The 21,976-nt window shown below is 32.1% G+C and overlaps 1 protein-coding gene across 1 annotated transcript in view; it reads left to right on the forward strand.

Annotated features, from left to right (window-relative positions):
* The first annotated feature begins 4,376 nt into the window (after nt 1–4,376).
* Nucleotides 4,377–21,976, forward strand: part of LOC107458924 (vicianin hydrolase) — a 39,605-nt gene continuing 22,005 nt past the window's right edge. Inside the window, exons 1-7 of the mRNA XM_016077138.3 lie at nt 4,377–4,648; nt 5,144–5,213; nt 5,887–5,945; nt 6,074–6,149; nt 6,537–6,608; nt 7,283–7,370; nt 7,994–8,246. Of these exons, the coding sequence (XP_015932624.1) occupies nt 4,472–4,648; nt 5,144–5,213; nt 5,887–5,945; nt 6,074–6,149; nt 6,537–6,608; nt 7,283–7,370; nt 7,994–8,246 (795 nt within the window). The 5' untranslated portion in view covers nt 4,377–4,471. The remainder of the gene's footprint in view (nt 4,649–5,143; nt 5,214–5,886; nt 5,946–6,073; nt 6,150–6,536; nt 6,609–7,282; nt 7,371–7,993; nt 8,247–21,976) is intronic.

Here is a 21,976-nt window from a genome sequence, read left to right on the forward strand (position 1 = left end):
CATGGTTGGGGGTGAGGAGCTCTGCTGTGTGGATTCTTTAATCAGAATCTTCGTGGTATAAGCTAGAATTGATGGCGGCATTCAAGAGAATCCGGAAGGTCTAAACCTTGTATGTGGTATTCTGAGTAGGATTCAAGGATTGAATGACTGTGACGAGCTTCAAACTCCTGAAGGCTGGGCGTTAGTGACAGACGCAAAAGGATCACTGGATTCTATTCCAACCTGATTGAGAACCACAGATGATTAGTCGTGCTGTGACAGAGCGCGTTGAACATTTTCACTGAGAGGATGGGAGGTAGCCATTGACAACGGTGAAACCCTACATACAGCTTGCCATGGAAGGAGACTAGCGTGCTTGAAGAAGAAGACAGTAGGAAAGCAGAGGTTCAGAAGATAAAGCATCTCCAAAACCTCAACCTGTTCTCCATTACTGCAAAACAAGTATTTATTTCATGTTCTTCTGCTTTTTACAATCAACCGTGATAATTATTGATATCCTGACTAAGAGTTACAAGATAACCATAGCTTGCTTCAAGCCGACAATCTCCGTGGGATTGACCCTTACTCACGTAAGGTATTACTTGGACGACCCAGTGCACTTGCTAGTTAGTTGTGCGGGATTGCAAAAGTGTGATTGCAATTTCGTGCACCAACAACCTATATAATTCTAATACAACACCTAACTACCCATAATTCTCACTTTTCACATACTCATGCATTCTCTTCAATTCATATTCCATATGCATTGATTATTATTGAACTTCACTTTGGGGCATTTTGTCCCCTTTTTATTGCTTTTTTTTTCTATTTTTTCTTTTTATTTCAACTAAAATATATACAAGAATGTCAATGCATATGGTTTAAACATTCAATGCATGAACATGTACCCAATTTCCAAAATCTTTAATAAAAATATAAAAACACACCTTTATCTCTACCCAATGTTCGTAACTCTCCCACAATTAAATGATAAACACTCTCACTAGCCTAAGCTAATCAAAGATCCAAATTAAGGACATTTATTATTTTTCACTTTAAGACCTGTGATGTGCTAAAATTAAGAACAAAAGGGGTTTAGCATAGGCTCAAAATTGGCTAACAATGGTTGATGAAAAGTAGGCTATTTGAGTAAGTGAGCTAAATGAAATGATGGCCTCAATCACATAAATGCATGTATACATGGAATAACGGACATAAAGAATTAAACAAATCAAAGATTACAATCATAGAAAGAGAATAATCACACACAAGAAGAAAAAAAGTGGTCATATGATGTAACCACACAATTAGGCTCAAAACTCACATGCTTATGTGTTCTTAGCTCAAAAACATGTTCCACAATATATAATTCAAGCAAGTTCTAAAAAAATTTCTCAATCAATTGGGGTGCCCTATAGATAAATTTCTTGAAAAATTTTATTATTTTGACTAATCTTATTATATATATACAAACTAAGAAAATGCAACTAAAAATCATAAAAGACCTAAAAAAAATTGAAATGCGAAAGTATTGGGATTAGAAATTGTCACCCAAAAAACGGCCGATCGGTCGGACGACCTCTCCACACTTAAAAGTTTGCACTGTCCTCGGTGCATTTAAAGATGAGTAAGGGGGTACGGCGACTTTCCGGATTTCCACCTTCAGCTGGTGGATCAACCGGTTGTTGCGTGTTCTTTCTTCCGCTTCCGTGCCTGCTTATGATGACTCACCCATGAAAAATAGAAAATAACACAGTAAGATGAGAAAATGTAAAAGCAAGGGAACGTAAATTTTTGGAATGAGGTAAGAACCACTAGAATGGAGTGAGTGAATTAGTGTGACATTAAGCAAGGGTAGTGTGTGAGTTATAAGTTGCATGCGGTTTAGAACATACACACTAGCATAGAGAGCTATGTCATAATTATACAAAAGAAGCATGCACTTCACTCATTCTAGTGTGCTTGAAATACTTCAAAGAAAACTTGTAGGTTAAGACAACCAAACAAGGAATGAAGAAGCATAAAAGCATTCAAGCAAAAATCAAGCAATTGTGAATTGGATAATGAATAGATATTGATTGATGTGTAAGTAAACTTAGTGAACCCAATAAAATGTAGAGCTCACACATCAAACAATGACACATATTGATGTTGTTGCAACACCTAAGTGACATAGAGGTGGAATACATGGGTGCTATAGAACTTAGAAAAAAGAAGATAGAAATTAAAATCAATCACATAGCGAACTTGGTCCATAAAGCTTTACAAAGCTCAAAAATATGTCATTAGATAAGCTTTCGACCCAATTTCACAATTCCAAAATCTCAATGCATGAAATAGGTGATGTAAATAAAAATCAATCATAAACAAGCATCTCTTAACAAAAAAAATACATTGGTAATACACAATTTCCTAACAATAGATAGTAATTTCAAATCACATGGTGGCCAAAACATGCAATTCAAAAGATTTAGAAAGCTTGAAGGCATTGTCACATGTATTTGGTATTCAAAAATGTTAAGCATGAAAAATTCAAAACCAAGTAACAACTTGTGACCTCAATTAAGAAATCCAACAATGAATATCAAAGATAGTTATGCTAAAATAGCATCAAGTTAATAATAGGCATCAATGAATAGCAAAAAAAATTAATAGTCCAACACTTACTAACTAAAACAAAAATTAAGCTAACTAACTAACTAACTAACTAACTAATTACTAACAACTAACAAACTAAAGAATATAATGGTAGATGGTGAATGGCAGTGTTGGATGATGGTTGAAGGGTGGAAAGAAAAAAGAGAAGAGAGAAGAAGGAAAGAAATGGAAAGAAGGGGAGAAAAGAAGGTGGGTGAAACAGGGCAGGTGTCACGTGTACGCTTCATGTCACGCGTACGCGTGAATGGCAGAAATGAGGTACGACGCGTACGCATCATCGACGTGCACGCGTGAGTGAAGAGAGAGATAGGTGACGCATACGTGTGGGTGAAGAGAGAGATAGGTGACGCGTACGCGTGAGTCATGCGTACGCGTGGGTGAGAATTGTGCTAGAGGCACAATTTCAGCACACTATACGCGTAACTCTCTGGTTTTTGTATTAATATTGGACCTGAAAATTTTGGGGGTCACGCGTACGCGTGAGGGGTCGAAATTCTTGGGATCACGCGTACCAAACCTCCAAAGAGCTACCAAAGTACCATAAAACCTTATTTAACATACTAGACTACTAAATAAACCAAACAAACAAAACTACACATGAAATTAAACTTATTTTACCAATATGTACAAAAAGAAAAAATGAAAAGATGTTACCATAGTGAGCTCCACTCCCTTGTGCTCTTCTTTGACTACCTCCGCCTCTTGACAAGTATCTTCCATGTTTACATCTTGACAAGGTTCTTCACATTTAATCATTTTCTCACCAACCTCTTCTAGCTCTTCTCCATCCTTCATGTCACAACTTGGAGGTAATGTGGAACATATCTCAACATCAACCTCACTTTTAATAGAAAGAGACTCCTCAAATACAAAAGGAACATGTGTTGGTGTGGAATCATCCTCATCAAGAGGAAGATTTGTTGCTTGCTCAACTTCTTCCAATTCTTCATCATTCACCATATGCTTCAGAGGTTGCGCACCCTCCTTGACATTTCTTTCAAGATCAATGGAAGAAGGTTCAATGGGATCATCGAGGTGATTTGTTAGTGAGGACAAGAACTCATCAATGATTGAGTCTAATTCTTGATCAACCTCTCCTAGTTCTTCAACCACTCCTTCTGGCTCAATTAGCTAAACTTCCTCCTCTTCTCGTAATTTTTGCTTCAACTCCTCTTCTTCACCTTGAAACTCCATATTCTCCTTCTCATTGTGCTCCTCAATTAATCCTCCACATTTAACAATAAAGGTTTCTTGGGTAGTTGAGCACAATAAAGGCTATAGGCAGGCTTTTAGTATATTAGAACGTAAATTATACCTAATACTTGGGAGTTTGTTAGGATCTATCTTTTGGGGAAGATAGAATTAGTTGGAGAGATTCGAAGAGGCATTTACTTACTTAGATAAGTATAGAATGCTCCTTTTCATCGTACCCGGCCGACCTCTTTAAAGAGGTCGGATATGCGGTAAAGACCACCTTCTTAGGTGGGTCTTTTATCTTTATTGGGCCGAACTTTTATGTTTTGGGACAGGGTATGATCATTAGTAATTTAATATATTTAAATGATATAGACAAAATTAAAATTTATTTTAAATTTTATGGATAAAATCAAATTATATTAAACGTTTGAGATCATTTAAAAAATTTTGAAAAACAATAAAGATAAAAAAAGTTTACCGTTAAATTAAAATAATTATTGTTATGCGTACTATGATTCTTTGTAGTGAGCCTATGGGTATGGGTATTGTTGTTGGTAACACATACTTCCAACCTCGAGCTTTTAAATATGTAGGCATGAAATCAAAGTTTTAGATATCACACAAAAGCAAAATAATCATGAGAGTTAAATGTTCTTACTTCATTTCCCTCCTCTCCGTAGCTACGCTTCTTTTAGCTAATGGCTCTCAAAGTGTACCTTCTCCAACTGCACCACCAAGTCACTACACCGCATCTTTCAATAGAAGTCTTTTCCCTGTTGATTTTGTATTTGGTGCAGGTTCTGCTGCTTATCAGGTTCCAATATCATCCATCACATTTATATCAAACACTTAAATTACTTAAAGCTCCTTTATTTTTCTTCTAATTTTTAATTTACTGACCACATCGGATATCAATGGTTTCAAATTGTCTTAAGAAACTACTGTAAATTGCAATTACAATATCACTATATGTTGTGATTCATTGATGCCTATACAGATGAATAACAGTAAAAATTGTAACCGCATCAATAATTACCGCTAGGTTAAAAACAATAGCTCTTAATAAGCTAAAGATTTACATTTTTATTTTTTATTATTTTAATTTTTAGCTGGATTTAGTAGAAAGAACTAGACTTATGAACACTATAAGCTGCTATCAGAATTTCAAATCATATATATATGTATATTAGAAAATGTTTAGTAACCAAAAAAAATTAACCAAAACCAGTGATAACTTATCTTATTTAGCATTTATTAATTGTTGCGACAACACATTATCCAATTGCATTATGTTATATTAATTATTTAGTCAGAAGGAGCAGCAAATATGGATGGAAGGGGAGCAAGCATATGGGATACATTCACGAAACAAAATCCAGGTTGTTCTTTCTAAGTCTTCGATCTCTCATCAGTTGATTCATTTAAACTAGAACCAATAATATTGTAAAGGGTTTTAAATCATATTGTGATAATAATAATGGATATAGTGGCCATTGCGGTTCAATTTATTTATTATTTATTTTAATTACAACTCAACTTTGTGTCTAATAATATACTTGGATTGGTAGTGATTAATTAGTTTATTGTTCGCTTAAGAAAATGTCGGAGTTCAAATTCTGTCTTATGCATATAGTAATTTATAGGCTAGCAATACATCTATAAATGGAATTCCAGTCTGCAATAGATGTCACACTGCTAGGAGATATAATGACAAAAGCAAAAAGAAAAAAAAAACTGTGTCTATTGCAATGGTTGTGGACTTGTGGTCTTATGTTTTCTCACATACTTGTTGTGGCCCGTTGATGTGTTCTAATGTGATTTAGATTATATAAACTAGCATTACACTACAAACATGACCCAATACATTGCAGTATAGTAATTGTTGCAACACTATTATTACAACTGCAATCGTTACAGTTACAAACCATCCTTTAAATTAACATCAATCATATATATAGATGTATGTGTAATTACATTTATGTGAGGTAGATATCTTAATTTCAGTATTTCTTTCTTTCTTTTCTTTTTTCTTCCTCCTTTTTATATGTGCAGAAAAGATTGCGGATCATAGCAATGGTGATGTAGCTGACGATTTTTATCATCGTTACAAGGTATACTTACTAACAAATTTCACTAACTTGGTTATCAAACACCATATAATGATATATAATTCTCTTAAGGAAAAATTAAATATCCATTGAGTTAATTAAAGGACTAAGCCAGTTACTTAATTTAACAGAGTGACATTAAATTTGCTAAAGAAATTGGCTTGGATTCCATAAGGTTCTCCATCTCATGGCCAAGAATATTTCCAGGTAAGATTATCCAATAAGTGGAAATTAAACTATTAATATTAGGGTAGTGCTAGGGAACCAATGGCCTAAGTATACAATGTGTATAATGGGCTAAATTTTTGGTCTATGAATAAAATGAACATCACCATACTATCCAGGATTTTGGGGTTCACCAAGGATTGAACTCTTGACCTTTTAGATCTAAAACTCTAATACCATATCTAAAACCACTCATCCCAAAAGCATAACCTGACAGGATAATGTAACACTAATGGTCATATCTCTAATACTTCTTAAACCTCCATTGTACACATTGTACGTTTAAACCATTGACTCTTTATACTTTCTCTTAATATTATTGTTGGCATTCCTTTCATGTGACATAATGGGGAAAGTGATTTCTTGCAGAGGGCAAAGGAAAAGTCAATGCCTTGGGAGTTAAATTCTACAATGATCTCATTGATGAGATCCTCTCAAATGGTCATCCTCTGACTACTTCACTAATTAATTCTTCCATCATTAGACATAATTAATCATTTTAGCTAGACCTAACAGATACACGCGTTTATTTTTTATTATATGATAATGCTAATGGTGATTAGTATGAAAACAGCCATGTAACTATATGTAAGGGTGAGATAGACAAGAATGGTAGTTTTGTGTTTTGAAAAATTTAACCAAAAGATTTAAATAAGACAAAATAAAGTATTTGAGATAAAAATAAGACACTTTAAATATTAGAAACTGAAATTAAATTTAATCTAAACTAAATGAACTAAAACAATACTTTATCGGCTTAAAAAAATGTATGATACTCAAAGATTTAGTTTGCATATAAATCTACATACAGAAATTTCAAAAAAAAAAATCAACCTTTTGAATATATTTAACCTCTAAATTATTTTTTCTTGGAGATACCAAATAAAATTATCTTTTTAAGGATAAATCTATCTATACATAATTAGTTTTTTATGAATGTTTTGTTTTTAAATGATATTCCAAAGGAAAGAACGGATTATCATTACAATTTAAAATTATCTAACTTTTATTTAATTCATTATAGAAAATTCTTTAAATATTTAAAAAAAAATGTTATATCATTACAGTTCATCAATCAGTAGTAGTTCTCTTATGCTAATTCTTCTTTGGGGCAGGCTTAATTCCATTTGTTACTCTCTTTCATTGGGACCTACCACAAGCTCTTGAAGATGAGTACGGAGGATTTCTTGGTTCTCAAATAGTGTAAGCTAATTCAATCAAATGGCCATATATGAGTAATGAGAGGAAGTCAATTTTTTTAATGAATATTTTTTTACTTTTTTTAATTTTTTTATTTATTTTATATTTTAGATTCTAAAATATAAATTTTTAGTTTTTAATTTCTAAATTTTAAATTTTAAATTTTTAAAAAATAAAAATTTTTAGAATTAAAAAAATAAACTAATATTAACTAACTAAAAATTATTTTTTTTATACTTGTTTTAATTTAATTTGAGTAATACTACATATACGATGGAAAAGTATTCAGTATCTACCAATAAAATTCAACATATAAATGTTATTATAAATACATAAACATTTTAAACATAAATATACACAAAAATATGCTGTTTTTTTTAAAAAAAATTGCACAATTTCAAATACACAGAGTTGTTTTTTAAAATATATAATTTTTTTATTAACACATAAAAATTCAGATACTCACGTTTATACTTAAATACACAATCCTTTAAACACGAAAAATACACATATTTATATGCTTAATGTAAAAAATATATAAAAAAGATGTGTTAAATACTAAATAGAGATTTTTGTATTGCACAGGCATTAACTTTAACCTGACAATGAATAATATTATTAATCAGGGTGGATTTCGGAAACTACGCTGAATTCTGCTTCAAGACATTTGGTGACCGAGTGAAGCATTGGGTGACATTGAACGAACCATTGTCATTCAGCGTGAATGGCTACAATGGTGGAACATTTGCACCAGGAAGATGCTCTAACTACGTTGGAAATTGCAGTGCTGGAAACTCAGCCACTGAACCTTACATCGTTGCACACCACTTCATCCTTTCTCATGCAGCAGCTGTCTCTTTGTACAAGACCAATTATCAGGTACGCCTTAAAATTAATTAATTGAGTCTCGCTAAAGAGCAAATAGAGTATTTGTACAATATATATAATGAACTGTTTATTTGATCCGATATGAATTAAAAATAAAAATTATCCACGAAATAATAAATTTAAAAATTTCTATTCAGTTATTTTACGTCAAATTTCAAATTCACCAATTTCAAATTTTAAATTTTTAAAAAATTCAGTTAATTATTTCAAAAAAATAATCATCTAAAATTCTCCAATACTTTCTTCTTTTTCAACTGGCGACCACTCCACCTTCATCAATAATCATTCTATTTTACTGTGGCTACTTGGCTTGCCACACGCCACTCACCCTTAATAAAAATAACCATCCACTTAAGGATAAAAATAATCATCCGAATATCTAATGAATTGAACATCTAACATATTTTAATTATATAACTAAACTCAATCAATCAAAATAATCATCTACATAAATATAAAATAACCATCCGCATACCTACTAAAATGTCCTAAATTGACCATTAAAATAGAAGAAGAAGATGAATAAATAGAAGAAACTATTATTGTGGTGACATAATTTTGAAGGACTAGTCATGACAAAAGCGACACTGTTGTGAAGCATATGGTTCAAATCATGAAAGAAGCTAATTATGCTTGGCTAGAAGAAGAGCATGGTGGTATCATCGTTGAGAAGAGGTTTGAAGAAATGGGAGAAAGCGAAGCCGGTTTGAAAGAGAGGCACGAAAACAGCAACAGCAACGTTAAGTTGAGCGTTGGAGGGCAAGGCGCATCGGGCAGTGAAAGGATGCGGTGGTCTCAGTATGGCCTACGAAAAATTTAGTAACACGAGGTGAGAACTGGAGAAGACGACAGTGAATTTTGGATTAGAAATGACTGTATATAGTGTGAATGGATTTAAATACTAATCTTAATTTTTAAATTTTTAAATTTAAAATTAAATAATTAATTAATGATCTAATTTTTAATTTTAATTTTATTTTTTTAATTTATTATACACAATTAATATTAGTTCCAATACTTTCTCTAATTAAAATCTATGAAACACACAATTTGCTAAATTAATTAATTTTAGATATAATATTTGTTTAACATTCGGTCGTTTGTCACTGTCACGTCACACATATCTTCTATGTTTAGATATATCTAAATAAAATTACATCTCGGCATCTCTAATTTTATTTTTAATTTATACTTTTAAAATAAGTTTTAAAATAATATATACTATTATTTATTAAAATAAAAAAATTAATTTAGATACTTTATTTAATAAAAGACATTAAAAATTCTAAATATTAATTTATATTTTAATATATTTTATATTTCCATGTGTTACAAACATTAAAATTAGTGTATTTGTGTATCCCATATTATATCTTGTTTAATTTGTGTTAAGTTAAAGTATATATTATTATTTTCTAAGAGTGTATGTTATATAAATTTTTGAGAAAGTGGAATTCAATCAGTATTATATGTTTCTAATTAATATTATGATAGGAACTTTAATTTTAATTTAATTTAATTATAATGATAGATATAATAATATATGTGTTTATTTATTTAAAAATAGTTTTGTTTATTTATATAAGATTAAACATTATCGAAATCAGATTTTACTTTCTATATGTGAAATTTTATTTAGAATAGTTATTTTTGTAAAGAAAGGAATGGTAACATTAATAATAATATTTTAATGTGTATGAGAGCGAGTAATCAAAACTACTCCTAAAGGAGAAAACAACACACACTAAAATTAATAGTTTTGTTGAAAAATTAATATATCTTGATATTAGAAGTGGACAGTTATATTTTAAAACATAATTGTTTTTAGGAAACTTATAGTGGCACTCTAGTGTACATGATTGTGAACCAAAATAAAATACTAAGTCAATTTATTGTTAGGTTCGTAATACTTTATGAATTATGGGGGTTTGCCCGTTGATTATAAAAAAGGAGTGTGCAGGTGAACAGATTTTATGATTTATAATTATTAATTAGTTATTATTAATATTTTTAATAATATAAGATTATATTTAATAATATATAATTATTTATTTTTTTTATTAGTTAAATATTAATTAAATTTTAATAAAAATATTGGCTCTCTAGACTTTCTGATAAAATGATGATTCATGATTCACTAAATACTAGAAATAATGTATTGAGTGCAGATTAAATAAATTATTAACGAAAGGAATCACGAGGAAGAGGGGACAAGGACTTGTTTAAGAATTATTAAAAGCTGACTTCTAGCTACTAAAATCTTATCATTAAAATTTTTACCTAGGAACAGAAAGTTGTACTATTATTTATGGGTAAATTCTACAAAACTCATCCAATTTTAAAAAATAATTTATTTTTTATTATATATCACAATATTAGTGATTGAATTAGATTAATTAATTATAGTTAAATTTAACTTTTTATTTGATTTAAATTTTGATAATTCAACTAATTAACAATAATATAATTCTTTTTGTAATTTATAAAAATTATTAAAAAAATCTTATTTTGTAATTTAATTTTTTCTCAAACCACATATCTATTAATTATTTTCAACAAAAAAATCTCAAAAGATAAAAAAACAAATAGAAAAAGTTTGAGACATTAAAAATGTCCAAAACATTATATCTTAATAATTCTCTCTTACTTCCTTATTTTTTAAAAAAATCTCTTCGTATATAATATATTTGATACTTATTAAAAAAAATTTTATTATAATAAAATTTATTTTTAGCTACAGTTCAATTAAAATTATACATGTTGAATGAACTTACTGAATAAATAGATTAAAATATATACAAGTACGTAAAATTATAGAAATTTTTGAGATAATAACATTTTTTTTTAAATAAATCCCCTTAATTTCTTTCAATTAAATTTGAATTTTAAATTTAGTGAAGATTGCATAGTTCTTTTTCTCTTTTTCTTTTTTTCTCTTACTCTCAACAATTCGGAATTTAATTAATCACTTTTTTTTTAAATTGTCATCATACGAAAAATAATTTTTTTAATAATATGAAGAAAGTAAGACTGAATTATTATCAAGTGATAACATTACGAGAATTTTTTTTTATGTCTTTTGAATTTTTTATTTATTTATATTTTTTGAGATTTTTTTATTGAAAATGATTAATGAATATGTGATTTGAAAAAAAAATTACAAAATGATTAATAAATAATTTTTTTATATTTTTTTATTTTATCTTTTGAGAATTTTTTGTTGAGAATGATTAATAAATATGTGGTTTGAGAAAAAATAAATTACAAAATAAATTTTTTTAATAATTTTTATAAATTGTAAAAAGAATTATACCATAGTTAGTTAATTGGGTTATCAAAACTTAGATTAAATAAAAAGTTAAATTTAATTATGACAAACCAATTTAATTCAACCACTAATATTATGACATGTAACAAAGGGTATGTTACCCTTTAAAATTAGAAAAAATTGGTAGAATTTATCTTATTTAAAACATTAGCTTAGCTAGCTAAATTACTCAAAGAATACTCCTTAAAAATAACAAAAATAAAATTAGAATATTTTTATGTGGTATGTGAGAAAATAAGTTTAAATAACCAAAGTACATGTAAAAAATGAGAACTTCAATATCAATAAATTAAATTTTTACTATTAAAATCTTGACATAAAACTTTTCTTATATTGTTACAAAAATGTTGGTGGTGACCGTCAATTTTAAATTATAATTCAGTTAAATAATTTTTTTGTGAAAAACTTTTTAATATAATTATGGTTGAAGTTTAATAAAAAAAACATATAGAAATGTGTGAGGATAAAATGTTAAATATTATATATATTGATGTATATAATAGAAAGTGATATAATATCAGAGAAAATTAATCCAAGATAACAATAGTGTAGTAGCAGAAATAGTAAAAATTAATAAAAAATAAAAAAAGAATATAGTAGAAAAAATTAACCAGAAGAGAAATTAAGTATCAGTCATTTGTCTTATTAGTGCTTGAAGGACCTGATCAGAAAGAAGAAACAAAAACAAAGAATGAGAAAGAAAATTAATAGATGAAAATTAGGGAAGGGAAACAAAATTTATTAGAGAGAAATTGTACCACTGTATGTGCTACCAATCATAGCATCCTAATCGCCTATTAGTAGCTCTCTTCTTAAGCCCCTTCTTGGTCAATAATCAATTGGATCCGTTGTTATATGTGACATGTCCATCCTTTATAACCAACTCCTTTAAATTAATTATTGCGGACACGTCCTTACTTGGCTTTGGCTGTGCATGGCCCAATTTGGGAATTACCACTTCATTCATGCACGTAACATCATCCTCCCATTAAGAACAACCTTATTTTTAATGTTGAAGAGTGATAATATACCGCCAGACTATTTAGCCAACTCCCAAGTAGATTTAACTGCATTGGCTTTCCTTCTCCCCCTCCCTGTAATACTAAGATCTTCTTAACTTCTTTGCCATCTTGAGTAATTGAATGTTGATTCAGCACCTTATGAGGGTATAAAATTGGTCTCATTGTAGTAGTACACAGTGACAATGGTAAGTAACGAGTGATGTTGTCGCCCTATACTTTTTTAAAGTAGAAATATGGAATGCATAATGAATTTTGGCATTCGTAGACAACTCCAGTTTGTAAGCTACGGGACTGATTTTCTACTTTATCATAAATGGACCAAAATAATGCATGCTAAGCTTTTGGTTCTTCCTTAATAATAAAACAGAAATATAAAGAGTAGGCAAAGATAATAAAATTGTGAGAGAATAATGAAAGAAAAGAAAAGATGAAAAAATTTTATTGATTGTTGATTGATTGAAAATTGTAAACTATGAAGGTAAAACTAAGTATATATAGAGCATTGGCCTATGAAAGATAAAAGCAAATAAAGATAAGATAAAGATAAAGATAAGATAACGATAAGATAAGATAAAATAATAAAGACTAAAATTATAATTGAATTGTGTATTATGTTGGGCTAAATTTGTGGGCCGTGAGACGTCTTTATTGTTGTCATGGGCTAAGATGGAAGAGTGGTTTAATACGCCCCCCGCAAGCTGGAGGACGAAAGATGTCAAGAACACCAAGCTTATTCAGATTAAGATGGAAGGGTTAAGAGGACAAGGCTTGGTAAATATGTCAGCTAGTTGCCCAAAGGAGGAAATTGGGAGAAGTTTCATCACTCCAACTTGAGCTTTTTGTCGAACCAAGTGACAATAACGTCTAAATATTTGGTCCATTCATGAAAAACCAGGTTAGCAGCAATATGAAGAGCACTCTAATTATCACAATATAAAACTGGTGGACGGATAGGAGAGATGCGTAAAAACTGTAACACATTTAGTATCCATTGAAGTTCACAAGTTGTGTTGGCAAGTGCATAATATTCTGCTTCCGTGGATGAGCGGGCAACGGTGGTTTGTTTCTTGGTCTTCCAAGAGACTATAGAACTGCATAAGAAGAAACAATAACCTGTTAACGATCGCCGAGTGTCAAGACATCCGACCCAATCAGAGTCACTGAAGTTGAGAAGCTGAATTTCTGATTCTCTTGAAAAAAAAGTCTTTTGCCGGGACTAGTTTTCAGATATCATAACACATGCTTGGCAGTTTGAAGATGAGATTTAGTAGGAGATGTCATAAATTGACTTAATTGTTGAGTGGCATACATGATGTCCGGTCGAGTAGTGGTGAGATAGATAAGATGGCCAACCAAACGGCGATATACAAAAGGGTCAGATAGCAGGGGACTTTTGTCTTGATATAGTCTAGTGGTACTATCTATTGGAACAGAGACAGGTTTAGCACCTAATAAACCAGAATCCTCCAAAAGATCAAGACAATATTTTCTTTGAGATAAGCAAATTTCCTTCACTAATTGAGCAACTTCAATACCCAAAAAATATTTTAATGGGCCCAAGTCTTTAATTTGAAAGTGTTGGTGCAAAATAGACTTAGTGGCAGCAAGTTCAGAAATGGAATTACCAGTGAAAACAATATCGTCAACATAGACTAGAAGGATAGAAATTTGAGCACCAGTGAATTTAACAAATAAAATATAATCAGATGAGGTCTGCTGATATCCATGAGATAGAAAAAGATGAGAAAGTTTGTCATACCACATACGACTAGATTGTCGTAAACCATACAGTGATTTTAGTAGCTTACAGTATTGATTCGGTTGAGGGAGATGTAGATCTGAGTGGCAGAGTCATATAAACATCCTCAGAAAGAGCCCATATAAGAAAGTATTATTGATATCCAACTGATGTATGGGCCCATGATGGTGGCAGGCTTGACAACAGGGGAGAAAGTTTCCAAGAAATCAACACCTTCAGTTTGAGTGAACCCTTTAGCCACAAGATGTGCTTTATATCGATCAACTAAACCATCAGACTTGCGTTTGATGCGATAAACTCATTTACAGCCAACTGGCTTAACCCCTGCAGGGCAATCAACAAGACGCCAAGTTTTGTTCAGCTCAAGAGCATCCAACTCATCTTTTATAGCACTACGCCAATTAGAGTCTTGATTGGTGTCCTTAAAAGATTTTGTCTCAATGTCAGAATGTAGAGATAAAAGAAACTTTTTATGTGAGGATGAAAGAGAAGAAAAAGACATGGCTGAAGATAAATGATACTTGCACTTTGAGGAAGATTGATTTGTAGAGATGAGAGAGGAATTGCATAAGTAATCAGAGAGATATGCTGGAGGTCGGTGAGGCCAGTCGAAATGACGAGGATGGGGTTGCTCATGTGGTGAAGAAGGTGACAGAGGATGAGAAGGTGATGGTGGACTGGTGTCTAGTATAGAAGGATAGAAGGGTGTGTGCCTTGAGAGAGATTTGGTGTCATGGGTTCAACTTGGTTAGGAAACAACAATGAGGAAGAAGGAAGAGGTTGTTGGAGAAAATAAAGAATTAGATGGAGTTGGGTCAATGTGTATGGGTGAGGGTTCAAGTGGAAGACTAACTGAATCTTATTTTTGAGAAGGCGTGTTTGGCAATGTTGGGTTGAGTGTATGGAATTGGACATTTTTTATGACTAAAAGCAAGATCATTTCATAAAAAATCACGTTTCTAGAAATCTCAATTCTTTTATCTCCTAAAACATAAACAATATATCATTTAAAACCATGTTGAAAGCTAATAAACACAACCTTTTTGGCTCTTGGATCAAATTTTGATCTGTTTGCCATTAGGATAGAAACAAAATATAAGCATCCAAAAATTTTAAGGTCATGATAATTTGGTGGATGATTGAATAAAATCTCAAATGGTGTTTTAAAATCTATTGCGGATGATAGAACTCTGTTAAGTAAATAAACAGCATGTTTAACAGCATAAGACCAAAAAGATGGTGGTAAATTATATTGAAACATAAGAGCACGAGCTATATTCAAAATATCTTTATGTTTGCGTTCTACCTTTCCATTTTATTGACGAGTTTCAACATAACTACGCTGATGAATAATGCTTTTTGAAGCATAAAAATCATGTAAAATAAATTCTGGTCTATTATCGGAACGAATAGTTTTGACTTTAGAGTTGAATTGTGTTTCAACTAAAGTAATAAAATTTTTTACATGATTTTGCACTTCTCCTTTTGATTTTAATAAAATAACCCAATAAAGCGGCTAAAATCATCAACAATAGTAAAAAATATTTATGATTATGAATAGAATTTTGTCGAAACGGACCCCAAATATCAAAATGTAATAAATCAAAACTTTAAAAAAATGAAAATTTCTTTTGCTTAGAAAGATGACAAATGTCACAAGCCTGATCATGATGCATAGAGATAAAAGGAAATTATTTATGTAAATGATTAAATCTTTGTCTAGAAAGGTGTCCTAAACGAAAATGTCATATATTTAAAGGTGTAACGGGTGGGGATTGGATGGAATTTATGGAATGTGTAGTAGATCTATTTTTACCGAAATTAGGTTCAAAAACATATAATCCCTCTCTCATTCTGCCCAATTCAACAGTCCCTAAATTGTTGCTCTGTAGAGTGCAAGAAGAAGATGAAAAAGTGAGTTCACATATGAGTGCTGAAGTAATTTTTGAGATGGAGATAATATTAAAGTTGAAAGGAGGTAAATAAAGAACATCAAAAAGAACTATTTGGTAAATGAACAATAATAGGAGAAATTTGTGTGTAAGAAATAAACCAAGACAAATTTGATGCAATGTGATCTGTGGCACCAGAATCAATGATCCAAGTGTTCAAGATTGAATCTCAATTTGAAAAATTTTTAACAATAGAAAAAATATTGAAAGAACAAAGATAATGAGTAGTTGGACTTGACAAAAGCTCAAGTTGGTTTGAAGGACGAGATTCTTTATTGGAAGAAAATGCCATGAAAGAAAAGTGTTGGGCTGATGAAAGGTCAAAAGGAGGCTCCGGATGAAGTTGCTGGTGTGCCCTTTCTTCTTGACCTAGGACAGAGTAGGGAGATTGATTATTCATAGTGGGAGGGGAGGTTGAAGGGGTTTAAGATCTGAATTGGTTGGTTTATCCATGGATGTCAGCAGAGCTCAAGAGGAGCTCTGATACCATAATAAAACGGAAAGAGTACATAAAGGGTACGCAAAGATAATAAAATTGTGAAAGAATAATGAAAGAAAAGAAAAGATGAAAAAATTTTATTGATTGTTGATTGATTGAAAATCGTAAAACTATGAAGGTAAAACTAAGTATATATAGAGCATTGGACTATAAAAGATAAAAGCAAATAAAGATAAGATAAGGATAAAGATAAGATAAGGATAAAGATAAGATAAGATAATAAAGACTAAAATTATAATTGAATTTGTGTATTCTATTAGGCTGAATTTGTGGACCGTGAGACGTCTTTATTATTGTCATTAGCTAAGGTGGAAGAGTGGTTTAATACTTAAAGCAATCGAATGCTACCAATAAGGTTGTAATTTCACCAAAATCAGGTCATCCTCGTACAATTCAACTTGTCAGTGATATCTATCAGCGAAAGCTTTCATAAATTGTTAAGTTCGAATGAGGTTCTGTTTTAAGGTTTCTAAGAGCTTATCCCGCTATAATAGCATCTTTTGCAATGATGGCTCATCAATAGGAAAAAATTCATAATGAACCACAGTAGGTGGTTCTCTTCCATACAAAGTTTTGATGGAGTCATCCAAATGCTGATATGAAATGACATGTTGTACCAAAATTCATCCTATGAAAGCATTTCTAACCATTTCTTTAGATGCTCAAAATAATAACATCTCAAATACATTTCAAGAGACTTGTTCAAGGTTTTACTTTGACTATCCGATTGAGGGTGATATGTGGAGCTCATCATCAACCTTATTTCTGGGAGTTTGAATAATTGTTGCCAGAATTTATATACAAACACCTTATCACTGTTAGAGACAATTGACTGTGGAAATCCATGAAGCTTCACAACATTCTTTACAAAAGCTTCACCAACCATTTTGCTATCAAAGTCATGTTTAAGGGGATGAAGTGGGAAAATTTGGTCAACCGATATATCACCACCATGATAAAATATCCATGCAAATATCAACTTACACCTGAGACAAAATTGGTAATGGGTATAACAATCCAACGGGTAGCTTAGTCTCCACTTTTGCCTTTTGACAAATGGAATAAGAAAGGACATGAAGGCGAATATTCTATTGCATATTTGGCCAATAAAAGAAAGAACATATTCGCTCCACTATTTTAGTAAGCGCAACATGACCGCCAACATCACTATCATGATAATCCTATAAAATTAACTTGATAAGGCTACTCTTGGTTGGAATGACAACTCAATTACGCCACAGTGAAATACCATTCTTACAGCTATAATTTGGATCCTCCAACATATTATTGCTACATTGTACACGAATGGCCTTTAGGTTCTCATCCAGCTCGATGTCATTCTTCAATGTGTCCAACCAATCTGATATTGGGCTAGATGAAATAGCCAAATAGCAACAAGAAAGTGCATCACCCAGAACATTCTCAAGATCTATTTCATACTGTATATCAAAATCATAGCCCAAAAGCTTATGCAACCAACAATATTGTTCTCGATTATGCAAATCTTTCTCTGATAAAGACTTGAGGCTCTTATGAAATTTTTGAATAATAAACTTCTTACCAACTAAGTAGTGTCTAAATTTGCCACGACCTTGGTAATATCATAGAATTTGTGAATATAATTTTACTGTCTCAACATCAATGAAGAAAAATTTTTGGGAGAAAAAAAAAGCTATAGGTTGGTTGCCTTGGGACAGCACAACCCCTATACCCATACTAGAAGCATCGATCTCTAACTGGAATGGTAAGTCAAAGTTAGGCAAGGCCAAAATTGGTCGAGATTCATTGGCAAGTTTAAGGTCAAAGCTTGATGCGACGTAATCGTTCGAAGCAAAAGCATCTTTCTTCAACAAATTCGTCAAGGAAACTGCTAATGACACATACCCTTTAATAAAGTGCCTAACCGGTGATGTTAAGAAAACCCCAGAGCTTCCTAGATTAGAAGGTTGTGGCCACTCCATCACAACACACACTTTGTTCGACTCCATATGCACACCATTTTTGGAAAATCATGTGGCCCAAATAATCTATCGTCGCCACCCCGAAAAGACACTAGGAAAGTTTAGCAAATAGACTCTCTTGTTACAGCAGCTTTTAATACCTTTTCCAGCTGACTAAGATGCTCATGCCAAGAGGGGCTATATATAAGTATATCATCAAAGAAGACCAAAAATAACTTCCTTAAATACGATTGAAAGACATTGTTCATGAGACTTTGGAATGTGGCAGGCACATTAGTTAAGTCAAACGGCATGATTAACCACTCATAGAGCCCTCGACGTGTTTGAAGGCTATTTTGAAGTGATTTTCAAGTCGAACTAGAATTTGGTGATAACTCGAATGCATATCAAGCTTAGAAAACACAATGGCACCAAACAATTCATTCAGTAACTCATCTACCGTGGGTTTGAAAAAGCTTTTTATAATAGTGGCACCGTTCAGAGTGTGATAATCAATGCAAAAGTGCCATGAACTATCCTTCTCAATAGAAGAATTGGGGAAGAAAACTGACTCTTACTAGGTTGGGTGATACCTTGCTATAACATATCTTGGACCATAGGATCTATTTGAGATTTCTGACTATGATGATATCGGTACGACCTTGGCTTCACTAGGTTAACCCCTTGCACCAAAAGGATGCTATGATCGTGGGAACGTTGAGGTGGTAGACCTGTTGGCTAAGCGAACACGGATGCATAGGTGTAAAGCAACACTACTAATTTTTATTGTAAGTTCTCTGGGAGCTGTAGGGCAAGTAACTCATCCTTGACAGTTGGTTGTAGTTTCAGTGTGAATGCTTCAGCAGTAGAGTTTGCAGTCACCAATTTCTGAATATGATTATATTGAGCTGGGAGTGGTAAAGGATTGTGTTATCCAAAAATGATAATAAATTTTCCCTCGTGTATGAATTTGATGAATCCAGCATCATAGTCCATAATATGGGCATATAAATCTTCTTAAGGCATATAGTGCCCAAAACCAAATTCCTACCAACCACATTCAATAAATAGACATCCAGAATTGTCACTTTGCACCCCCTGAAAATTCATATTCAGAGAAGGAACTCAACTTTCAACTGTCAAAGGGAGATTCATAAACCTAGCAATTTATGGTTGGATGAAGCTATACGAGCTCCCTTCATGTGACAGCACTTGCATTTCTAAGCTACCAATTGAAGCTGTCATGTGAAGTGTTGCCAGACCATTAGTATCAAGCATGGCATTGTATAAAAAATGATGCTCTAGCATTTGTTATTCTAGCTGCGGCATTATGTCATCACCATCATCCACTAGTTGATTTCCAGCTTGAACCCCTTCAAGAGCCAAATCATCCTCACTTTCTAGTTGTAACAACGTGAATTGGTAATTGGAACATTTATGAGAGGCTAAAAATTTTTCATCGCACCAATAACACAATCCCTTCTCATGTTTGCTTTGGATTTCTGTTGGGCTTAATCTTCGAATTGGGGGTTTGTTAGTGCAGGAAAAGGACGTTGTTGTGGCGTTGGTAGAGGTAGAGGCAAATTGCTATGGTTTGGGGTGCGTATTGAATAAGTGGGCGACATGGTGGTCGCTGGTGATTTGTAATTTGAAGGGTCATACTGGGTTCTAGGTGTCGAAGTAAACTTATCTTCATATAAGCGATCCAAGGTTAGAGCCCTCATTAGGGATGGGGGCACTGAGCTTTAACCTTCCTCCCGTCCTGTCTCAAGCTACTAATGAAACAATCTCACAAGGCATCAGGGAGATGAATGCTAGTACGATTAGTTAATGCAACAAATTCAGCATAATAGTCACTAACTGAGGTAGTTTGTTGCAGCTTGAATAATAGCTCTCGTGGAGATTCAAATAAGGATGGTTCGAATTCCAATTTAATAACTCGCTTCAATTGCGTCCAAGAGCAAAATTGGGATGTATGTTGTGACATCTAGAACTAGGGAATGGCGGTATCCGACAAGTGAATAGTGGCGATTGCGATTCTTTCCTCCTCTGTCACTTTGAAAAAATCAAAGTACTGATCCAATGAGAAAATCTATCCTAACACGTTCATGCCATCAAATTTCAGTAAGTCAAAATTCTCCCTCTGATATTGTGGGAGACGAGACGATGGGTTATGTCCTGAGTTCAAAACATGGGTTTGCTCCTGTGATGGAGATCTGTTCCGAGATCGATCCTGAATCAGTTGGTTTAGAGAGGATTGGATTGCATCAAATTTTAGATTAGTCACCCTATTAGCTCTGGCACGCTCAGTGAGATTTTCATCGGTTACTTCTTTCAATCATCTTGAACCAGCATTTAATGTTTGCCTCCAAACTCCTCATGTATGTGTTATCAACAACAACCATGATAAAATGAAAGCACCAAATGTGAGGGTGAAAAGATGAATTTTATATATTTGATGTGTATAATAAGAAGTGGTGCAATATTAGAGGGAATTAACCCAATGTAACAGTAGTATAGCAGCAGAAATAGTAAAAATTAACAAAAAATAAGGAAAGAGTATAGTAGAAGGAATTGACAAGAAAAATCAAGCATCAGTCATTTGGTTTTGTTAGTGTTTGAAGGACCTGATCAGAAAGAAGAAAGAAAGTAAAGAATGAGAAAGAAGATTAGTAGCTGGAATTGAGGGAAAGGAAACAAAATTTGTTAGAGAGGAATGGTACCACTATGCGCTATCAATCATAGCCTCCTAACTTCTTATTAATAGCTCTCATTCTTACGCTCTTTCTTGGTCTCTAATCAATCAGATCCACTGCCATGTGTTCATCATTTGTAATTAACTTCTCTAAAGGAATTGATGCTGACACATCCTCACTTGGACTTGGTTCTGCATGGCCCAATTTGAGAATCATCGCCTTATTCATGATCAGAATAGCAAATTAAATGATATTTATAAAGGTTAACTACTAATTTAGTACCCAAAAGATTTATCTGCTGACAAAAAAGTTTTTAAAAGACGTTATCGACAAAAAAACCTTTGAATGATTTGAAAATACAACAAAAATAACTAATAATTATTATAATTTTTGTAAGTGACAAAAATTTTTTGTATTCAGCAAACGGTTTATCTATTTGATTTAAATTTTTGTGCCAACATTTGAATAAATATTTAGAAGGTGCACAAAAAAATTCAAAACAAAATTTGATCTCTAGATTTTTCT

The sequence above is a fragment of the Arachis duranensis genome, chromosome 7 (assembly GCF_000817695.3).
Source record: "Arachis duranensis cultivar V14167 chromosome 7, aradu.V14167.gnm2.J7QH, whole genome shotgun sequence".
Taxonomy (NCBI): Eukaryota; Viridiplantae; Streptophyta; class Magnoliopsida; order Fabales; family Fabaceae; genus Arachis; species Arachis duranensis.